At 35.3% G+C, this 9,381-nt stretch overlaps 2 protein-coding genes across 2 annotated transcripts; both read left to right on the plus strand.

The window, feature by feature from the left end:
• Positions 1-589: 589 nt before the first annotated feature.
• On the plus strand, positions 590-5,129 carry LOC132603457 (uncharacterized). The gene is made up of 7 exons (XM_060316539.1): positions 590-791; positions 2,055-2,260; positions 2,348-2,587; positions 3,200-3,475; positions 3,559-3,840; positions 3,922-4,169; positions 4,990-5,129. Exons 3-6 carry the CDS (start codon positions 2,386-2,388, stop codon positions 3,954-3,956), a joined length of 795 nt encoding a protein of 264 aa, XP_060172522.1. The 5' UTR covers positions 590-791; positions 2,055-2,260; positions 2,348-2,385; the 3' UTR covers positions 3,957-4,169; positions 4,990-5,129.
• A 125-nt stretch (positions 5,130-5,254) lies between these two features.
• LOC132603458 (uncharacterized) lies at positions 5,255-7,831 on the plus strand. The gene is made up of 4 exons (XM_060316540.1): positions 5,255-5,394; positions 5,467-5,565; positions 5,644-5,982; positions 7,616-7,831. Exons 1-3 carry the CDS (start codon positions 5,344-5,346, stop codon positions 5,959-5,961), a joined length of 468 nt encoding a protein of 155 aa, XP_060172523.1. The 5' UTR covers positions 5,255-5,343; the 3' UTR covers positions 5,962-5,982; positions 7,616-7,831.
• Positions 7,832-9,381: the final 1,550 nt, after the last annotated feature.

Below are 9,381 nucleotides of genomic sequence, written 5' to 3' on the forward strand. Positions count from 1 at the left end.
AGAATAATGTCTTGACTGTCCCTGACGTTCTAAATTACATTTCGAACTATATATGGAACTTTGAAAGTAATTTCGTGAAATAAATCCTGTATTGACCAATTGTTCGAACTAGTCTGACTAATGGGCTGATATATGATTATATCAAGTTTTATAACTATTTCGATTTATAAATTGTATTAGTCGCTCATGACTCTGCTCGTGCCCCTTTATTACGATATCGTTCACCGGTTCCCGGGCCGGTTATTGATCACGCGCACTATGACAATTCGACCGTATGCCCTTTTGTTGACATGAGTATCCGGGCATAGGTGTTCCGATACAAGTACTCCGCTAGAAGTATTTTGATATAAGTATCCCGATATAAATATTTTGATATAAGTAATCTGATGTAAGTATTTTGATATAAGTATCACTACAAGAAAAAGGCTTATTAAAGACCAAGAATTAGTGACGGTTTGTAAATAAGGTCCCCAAAAATAAACCTACAGGGATGATTTTTTTTTTGGTCCATAATTAGCTAGTTTTTGTATTTTAGATACATGAAGGGACTTAAGCTGGTCTATGAAAAAACACATATCTCGTGCCAAAAAGTGAAAAATTGGGCGGGATATCCAAAAGACGCTAAAATTTAGCGGGACTAAAAAAGGGCAAGGCGCCAAGTAAACACTAAAAGAGGCTAAACTTTCTCTCTCAAAGTAAAATCCCTAAATCTCCTCGCTCAAAATCTTGAATCCACAGCAAAGTAAAACCTCTTGTCTGCGTACAACCAGTATTATCCGGCTATATGAAGAGTGAGTCCTTGATCCTTCATCTCCTTCTTCATCTATTTCTATTGAAACCAGAATTTTTATCCTCTTGTTCTATCTTTATCTCTGTGATTGGCTACTTTAGGATTCTAATTGGTGTTATGTGAGTTAAAAAGTGATAGTACTAGGTTTAAAGCTAGGGCTTAGAGGTCAGGGAGGAGAATTTTGAGAGTTTATTTTAGGATTTTCTCTATTAGGGTTGTGATAAGCTTGTCATCTGGGTCTTTCTTGAAGGGCTAAGAAAGTTTCATTTGGGCTGTTATGGTGGTTTTTCATATTTGGTGATGAATTGGTAATTTTTTTAACCATTAGAAGCTCTAATTCAGATATTTGTAGCTTGAAACTTAAATGAATAAAAAAAGTATATTTTCATTTTGTCAATTGTGAATCTTTTTTTTTTTTTTTTACCAGGAAAATTTTAACATATCAAATTTATCAATTATAATTCTAATATGCAATAGAGTATTTAAGCTAAAGAAGAAAGAAAAGTAGAACAACAAAATCTTAGCATCATAGCTTAGTAAAACAGAAATGAAATTTATTTACAAGATGAGCTGATGCTTGATTGAGAGGAAAACCATAAACCGAGTTTATTGTTGAAAGTGGATGGCTGAACTATTAGCTTATAAATAAATTAAAAGTTTAGGAGTAATGGAATTCTTTGTAGAGTTTACATTCTATCTCAACTTATTATTCTGTTGTATTAGAATAAGTAAATTAAACTAGTTGAATTGGAGTACTAGTCTGAAATAGAGATATCATAGTTGGCACTTCTTTTTCAGATAGTACTTGGCTATAGAACAAAGTTGGGCAAAGTTAATGGTTGATGCAGAAATTGCAAGTTTAATTTGGAAGCAATGTTAGGAAAATGGTGTTTTAACAGAAATTGGTGTATCAGATATCTATACTTGACAGTTTCTATGGATATATTGTTTGAGAAATGGTTATTCAAAAATTACACGAAAGAAAAGGAATCAGCGTTTGCCCTCTAGAAATATGACTGAGTTCAATTAAAATGAAGAAAGCGTTTGTCAACACATTCCTCTTCAACTCGTACAGCTGCTGTTACTATTTGCTTTCCAGTATCATCAACAACAAAACTCATATTTGCATTAACTGTATCAAAATGAGTTGTAACCTCTTTATCATGTGCTGCAACCAGCTGCTTTCCTCTATCATGAGTTGTAACCTCTTGATTACATGATTTTTTTGTTAGTATATTTTCTTTATAATTTTTTTTTTTTGTAGGTTTGCTATGAAACCATCAAATAAAGAAAATGAGGTGGCATCCACTGTGAAAGATACTACCAAATATGTGTTTGTTGCACCAGGTGCTATTGGGAAGGGACGAGGGAGAGGGCATAAATTTGTGCGCTCTTTAGGGGATAAAACTAATATTCCATTTTCTCCATCTACTGATCAAGTTATGTAGTACAACCAAACTGTTGAAACAAGTAGGTTTCTCAAATTTATTGTGTTATCAATTTGTACAACTAAATTTTAGTGCTAAAATTTATACTAATATGATCTTCTTATACCAGGTCCTGTAGCTAAGGGACGAGGGCTAGGACTTAAATCTATGTGCCGTTTGCAAGCGCTTGGAAATGAGGTGGGATCCTTCCATAAGAGTACAAGATCAGATTCTACCATGTCTATTGATCAAGGAATACGACCAATGAATAAAAATCCATTGATTCTTGAGAAATGGCAAATGCAAACTAATATTCCATCTTTTTCATCTACTGATCAAGTTATGAAATACATCCAAGCAAATTCAACAAGTATGGTTTCTAAATTCTGTTATTGTTCAACGATTGTACTGCTTCATAGGATATAGTTGAAGATGGTGAACTGTTGTAGCCTATGCTGGGAAATATTAGTTTCTTTGCCATTTTGGTGTTGTTTAAGATTTGAAAGATTCATTCTTTAGACACATCTAACTAATCCCTGTGTGCATTAGCGCTCTAGACACATCTAAGTTTGATAGTTCAGCCATACTTGGTTGTTTTTCTTGCGAAACACCTTTCTTATGATTGTTTGACTCAAAGGCTAAGTATAGGAATCATCATTTTACTCTCTGTGATGTCCTATTTAAGGTCTTCCAGTTTCTCACGTCTCCTTGAATTGGTCCCAGCCAAAAAGATCTCACCAGTATATCTTCAGTTGAAATGGGTTGTAAAATTAATTGTATGGTGAATATCTCAAAAGTAATTTTCTCCAATGAAAAAAATTCTCCTACCTCCCAAAAGATATAACCGCTCACAGAAACACTTGTCTCTTGTATTGTAAACATTTTGTGAGATGTGATTTCTTAATCTCAATAGAAATTCCAGAAAAGCAATTATATGTCTTACATTTGATTTCCTGTACTAAATATGATTTCATATTATCAGGTGCTCTAGGAAAGGAACGAGGACTTAGATCTAAGTGCTCCATTGAAGTATCTAAAAATGAGGTGGGATCATTCGATGAGAATTCTCATTATGCTAGTCAAAATATGTCAAGACTTTCTAATAGTACAAGATCAGCTTCTACCATGTCTACTACTCAAGGATTGCGAACAACAAATAAAAACTCTTTGGTTCATGAGAAAGAGCATATGCAAACTGAAATTTCAATTTCTCCTTCTACTGATCAAGTTATGAAGTCCACTCAAACAGTTGAAACAAGTATGATTTTTCAAATCTATTCTTTTTTAGAATTGAATTAAATTTAATAATAAAACTCTTACTAATATGATTTCCTGCACCAGGTGCTCTAGGAAAGGAACGAGAGCGAGGTCCTAGATCTATGTGCTCCTTTGAAGTGTCTGAAAATGAGGCGGGATCCTTCCATCAGAATGCTCATTATGCTAGCCAAAGTATGTCAAGACCTTTTAACATTACTAGATCAAATTCTACCATAGTTGCTGGTCAAGGATTGCGTACAGCGAATAAAAACCCCTATGTTCATGACAAAGAGCATATGCAAACTGATATTTCAGTTTCTCCTTCTACTGATCATGTTACGCAGCCCACCCAAACAGTTGAAACAAGTATGGTTTCTCAAATCTATTTGATCACAAGTTTATCACTTGTACAATATTTTTTGACATTTCTAAATTACGCAATTGTAGGTTTATGTTCTACTGAGAAGGTAAAAAAGGTTTGAGGAAGTAACAAGTGCAAAGAAGTTGCATCACTTGAAGTTGGACAAAAGCTAAAAGTAACATTTTACAATAACAGAACAGTTGGAAAGAACAACAATCTATTTTCGAGGCACTTGGGAAAAATAGTTCGTGATCGTAATATGTGTCCACTAGGAGTATCAAAGTGGAATGACATTAAGGACGAAAAGTTAAATCACATGTGGGCAGCTGTTAAGGTAACCAGATGGAATATGTCTTTTTTCTTCTTAGCACGTGTGAAGTGTGGCTTTAGTGTTCCTAGAAAGGTAATACGTATTAAATAAGTTTATTGACAAATCTACAACCTAGATAATAATATAATTTTGGACTAAGAGCTCACATTTATGTGTAAATTTAAAACCTAGATGGAATTTTATATTCTTACTAGTGTATATAGCAACTTAGCACATGGGGGTTTGGCTTATACCTGTGATATTAGTTCATTCCCAAGTTTGTGACTTGGGTTATGGCAATTAAATTTTGTTATTCTCTGTTGATGTTGTGATAAGATCAGACTGTCAATATTAACGTAGCAACTTGGAAATGTCATGTTGGCTATAAATACAAGCCAACTCTGCTATTATTGGAGCTACTTACTGTAAATTGTTAAATTTATATTTGTCCTAAAGGGTAACATAGGCCAACAGATAAAAGTTCTTATTTTGTCTTCAATGTGAGATGTTTGCGTGTGCCACGCCATAACAGTCCCCTTAGCATCACCTTAAATTGATAGCCCCATCCAGCAAAAAAAGCCACACTAACAATTTGGAAGATTCTAAGCTTGTTCAATGTCTCGTATCTTCGTTCCTTCAGCCCCCTTAGCATCACCTTAAATTGATCGCCCCAACTTGTGCGCATGTATTTTCACCTTGCTGAATTCTATGCTTGGAATCAGGTCCAATTCCTGAAACTTTAAAGATACATTTTAAAGATATGTTTAACACCTGATTTGTTTTATATCTTTTTGGCCCTCTATATACAGCAATTGGAAGCCAAACTAAGTTTGATTTATTGCAGGATAAATTTGAGAGCGATGACATGGATATTCACCGCGATCATATTTTGGGATGGATGAAAGAGTTATGGAATAAATGGAGAGGACAATTGCATTCAAAGCATGTGAAGGGTAAGCCAATCCAAGAGGCTCTTAAGAATGTGCCGAAGGGGGTAGACAAGAAACAATGAGAATGGTTGGTAAAGGAACATTTTCTTACAGAAAGTTTTCAGGTTTGGTGTAATACCTAATTATATAATTTCATTTCATAATATGATCTTTTAATTGATAATTTATTTATAACATTTGAATTTAATGTTGTTACTGAAATATAGGCGAGAAGCAACAAGAATGCAGCAAATAGAGCTAAGTTAAAGATGCTCCATCATATTGGTAGCAAGCCAATTAGAGAGATTATTTATCAAAAGGTGTTATCATTAAATTTATATTTTTCCTAATATTGACGAGGCGTTGTTTGACATATTTACTTTTATGTAAAGGGCGGAAAAGATGGCAACCCACCAGATTTGGCAACTATTTTCTTTGAGACTCGGAAGAAGAATGACACACTTGTTAATTATGAAACAATCAAGAAACATGTGCGTTTGGTTAACTGAACATGTACTTTACTTTCAGTTATCATGGCTGCTGACAAAAATCTCTCTTTATACTTGTAGGCTCAAATTCAAGAATTGGTGCAGTCTGAACCGTCTCTTCCTACCATAGAAATTGTAGAAAAATGCTTTGGACCTCAAACTCGTAGCCATGTATTTGGATTTGGTGGTGGAGTAAAGGCGAAAGATTTTAAAGGTGGGACTTCCTCAAAGGTTGATTTATTGTCTGAGCTACGTTCAACTCGAGAAGAAAATCAATCTTTGATGGAACGCTTGTCTAACTTTGAAAATGAGATGAAAGAACTGACACAATTGAAAGAGTGGTTTTTAGCTCAACACTCCAATTTCCAGCCTCCGACATCAAAATGCTCAGGAGAATGACTATTCCTTTGATGATACCAAGTTAGTAATAACTTACTCAAAATTATAATTTTCTTTAAAATATATTTGCTTGCTTGGTCGATTTTTGAAGCATAAGCATACTCCCTGTATTGGGATACGTGCCCTCCTATAGCTAGTAACTTCAATTGAAACATCTATTAAGAGGTTAAGAAATGAAATATTAACATGAACTCTTAACTGTGTAACATTCTGATAGCTTCTTTTTGGCAATAAAGTTCCATGTTCTAGCTGGGTTGTATTAGATCGCATAAAGGATACAAAACAAGAGGTAGACTATGATAATCCGGGGCAAAGACTGCAGTTATAAACTATAGACACACACAGTAATTACATCGTAGAGATTTATCTTACAAAAAAATTTGCTTTGTCGCATCTTATTCTTATGCTAGGCATCTGCCATTTGACTAGATTGTATGTTCCCTTGGCATTTCTTGGGAGGTCTTGATACTGAGATGAAAATTTCTGGTAGACAATTAATCTTTTAGGAACAGGTCTAAGTTTGTCAATAGTGTCCCAGATACTCCGTCATGGCTGCTCCGTAACAAAGTTAGGAAATGTACTATTCAGTGCAACTTTCAGAGTCCATATGATATGGTATTGAATCTGCCTATTCATAATATTTGTATGATCCTCCTTATTTATAGGAAGTGATGCCCTTTGAAAGCTCCCAACATATTACAATCGGGGTGAAAAGTAAAGTCATCTTTTGCGCCATATATTTAGGCTTTGTAGTAAACCAGTTGTTGACATTAGCTAGAGAGGTAGGATTTGATGAGTGATCCCAAGAGGGATTCCAAAATAATTCCAAATCTTCTTAGAGATATCACTTTCCACAAAGTAATGCTCTGAGTATTCTCTCTAACAGAATTGATACAACAAATGGAGTTTTGAAATTATTGATACAACAAATAGAATTTTTAGATATGTGACATGTCTTCACTTTTATTTGCACCTAAACATTCTGAAATCTGGTTGATTATAGTACTTATGACTTTTTGAAATCTTATTTATAATGCTGAAATGCTTTTGTGATTTTCTAGTAGCTAGAAAATATTTGTAATGGAGAATATAAGACTAGTTTATGTCTGGAGGTAGTAGAGGGAAAAAAATCATTGGTAGATGATAGTAAGCAGTTTGATTCGTGAAGAAGTAGAAAGAAGCATAAGTTTTTCAACATAAGAAAATCAAGACTAAGTAGTTTATCTACCTCCATATGAAAAAAGGAAACATAGGAAAAATGTATATCAGGAATGGTCTACATCCCGAAGCAAGGTTTAGAAAATAAATGAAAGATATAATATACAATCACTGATACAATAGTTGAAACAAATTACTTGTCATCTTGAAGTGTCACATACATAAACAAATTAGGTGAGTTCTCATTATTACCCACTAGAAGACAATTATTATGTTATGGCAAGCTTGAAGATATAATATAAAACAAGTAATAGTTGTTATACATGTAGATTTTGTACGAATTTGTAGACATCATTGTTGCACGTTGAACTTGTTTGGTGGCTGGAATCTTATTTGTAATGGAGAAATGCTGCTGAAATTTTGTCTTGTTACTTAACCAATTTTCCAGTAGATTTTTTGTATTCTTTTTCTAAATTGATTTTTAATACTTTTACAGGTTATGGAAATTGAAGGTCACCAGAAGCAAACTTTTGAGGACAAAAAGGTTGACTATCATTTTGCTAGAAATGTTGGGAAAAGTGTATATTATAGTCTAAGGGATATTAGCTATATAGGTTTTTGCTATGGGTCTATGTACAAAATACTGTGACTAAATTACATCTTTGATGTACAATGCCAGTAACTGATATATGGTGATCATTTTTTGCAATTACTTTTTCTATATATATGAAAGCATCATCATCTTTACATTAATTATTAGATTTTCTAGTTGCAAATTGAATGTGATTTAGGACATGTTAGTTGTTTCTTTAGGGATTGGATTTGTTAGTCCTTAAAAACCTTTTTAGGAGCAGAAAATTTGGTCGCTAAATCTGCAGTTCATGAAAAGGTTCAAACTGGTCAGCAAATAGTTTAAGGACCAGCTTTAAACTTGTCGCAATAACCAATTAGCGACCATACATTTCGACCCTAAAATCTTCATTTAGGCACTAGAAAATGGTCCCGAAAGAAGGTTAAGGACCAGTTTTATGTTGGTCGCGAAAGAGCAGTAACAACCAGCGCTCGAAATCGTCCTTAATGACCTTTAGCGGCGGAAGTATAGGGACGGATTTTTCTGGTCGCTATAGATCTTTACGGACCAGAAACACACTTTTAAGGACCAGATTTCCCTTTGCTATTGAGCATTTTTCTTGTAGTGTATCCGGATAAAGTATTATGATATGAGTCTTCTAAAATAAGTATTCGACATAAGCATTTTGAAACAAGATATTTGATGTAAGTGTTCTATTATAAGTATTCTACTATGAGTATTCTGATACAAGTACTCTGATGTGAGTATCCAATATGAATGTTTTCTGTAAACTTTAGCGTCTCCAACTTTCGTATACGACATCGGATTGCTTAGAAGTGCCCGAAGAGGTTCCGGTACCAAAAATCTCTGTTTGATCTGATTCGTAAGGACATCTGAAGGTGCCTGGTATGACTATGACTCTGATTCTCCGAAAAAGGCTTCTGAAACGCTTACGAAGCGTTCTGTACTTCAAACGCTCGTAACGTTCTCATACTACGTTGGATTGACCTGAAATCTGTTCCGAGCCTCCAGGTATCGGTAAGGACGCTGGTCTATCGAGTCTTGGTTTCCATGTGCATCTGGTTTCTCACTACTCTGCTCGTGCGAGCCTTAGCATGTCTATTCACTGAGCCGGGCCAGGATATGTTATCGTGCGCTGTTCCCCTATGTTGTCCACAGTGTTCTGAAATAAAACCGTGAGGGGTGGTCTGGGCTGAGCTCGATCCCCAAAGCGGACAGTATCTGCGCTACATAATCTGATACCAGGCGGACGCGTTGGGAGTGTACTGGGCAGAGCTCGAGCTCCCGAGACTGATCCGTGACCCGTGTACTGGGCAGAGCTCGAGCGGGAAAAGCGGGCAGTTTCTGCTTGGGATGACCACTGTACTGGGCCGAGCTCGAGGTGGCATACCCCTTGTAGACGCGTGTTCCTATATGATATGATATGATCTGATATGATCTGATATGATATACTCCGGCTATACGCCGCCTGATACGATACGTTTATGTATGGTGTGACCACTGTACTGGGCTGAGCTCGAGGTGGCACACTTCTTGTAAAAATCATATGATTCCCAGGTTGCAGCGTTTGATCCGATACGCTATGGCGTTCTGATATGGCATATGACTATAATGTGCACTATGTGTGATCTGCGTCTGGAAAGTAAGTTCTGATACTCTGTACGTCCTGT

The sequence above is a fragment of the Lycium barbarum genome, chromosome 7 (genome assembly GCF_019175385.1).
Source record: "Lycium barbarum isolate Lr01 chromosome 7, ASM1917538v2, whole genome shotgun sequence".
Taxonomy (NCBI): domain Eukaryota; kingdom Viridiplantae; phylum Streptophyta; class Magnoliopsida; order Solanales; family Solanaceae; genus Lycium; species Lycium barbarum.

What these genes read in the sequence shown, in the direction of transcription:
- LOC132603457 (XM_060316539.1), top strand. Translation starts at nt 2,386, where the DNA reads ATGTGCCGTTTGCAAGCGCTTGGAAATGAGGTGGGATCCTTCCATAAG. An exon ending in CATCCAAGCAAATTCAACAA is followed by an intron (nt 2,588 to 3,199) that starts GTATGGTTTCTA and finishes TCATATTATCAG; the next exon opens with GTGCTCTAGGAAAGGAACGA. An exon ending in CACTCAAACAGTTGAAACAA is followed by an intron (nt 3,476 to 3,558) that starts GTATGATTTTTC and finishes TTCCTGCACCAG; the next exon opens with GTGCTCTAGGAAAGGAACGA.
- LOC132603458 (XM_060316540.1), top strand. Translation starts at nt 5,344, where the DNA reads ATGCTCCATCATATTGGTAGCAAGCCAATTAGAGAGATTATTTATCAA. An exon ending in GAGAGATTATTTATCAAAAG is followed by an intron (nt 5,395 to 5,466) that starts GTGTTATCATTA and finishes TTTTATGTAAAG; the next exon opens with GGCGGAAAAGATGGCAACCC. An exon ending in ATGAAACAATCAAGAAACAT is followed by an intron (nt 5,566 to 5,643) that starts GTGCGTTTGGTT and finishes TTATACTTGTAG; the next exon opens with GCTCAAATTCAAGAATTGGT.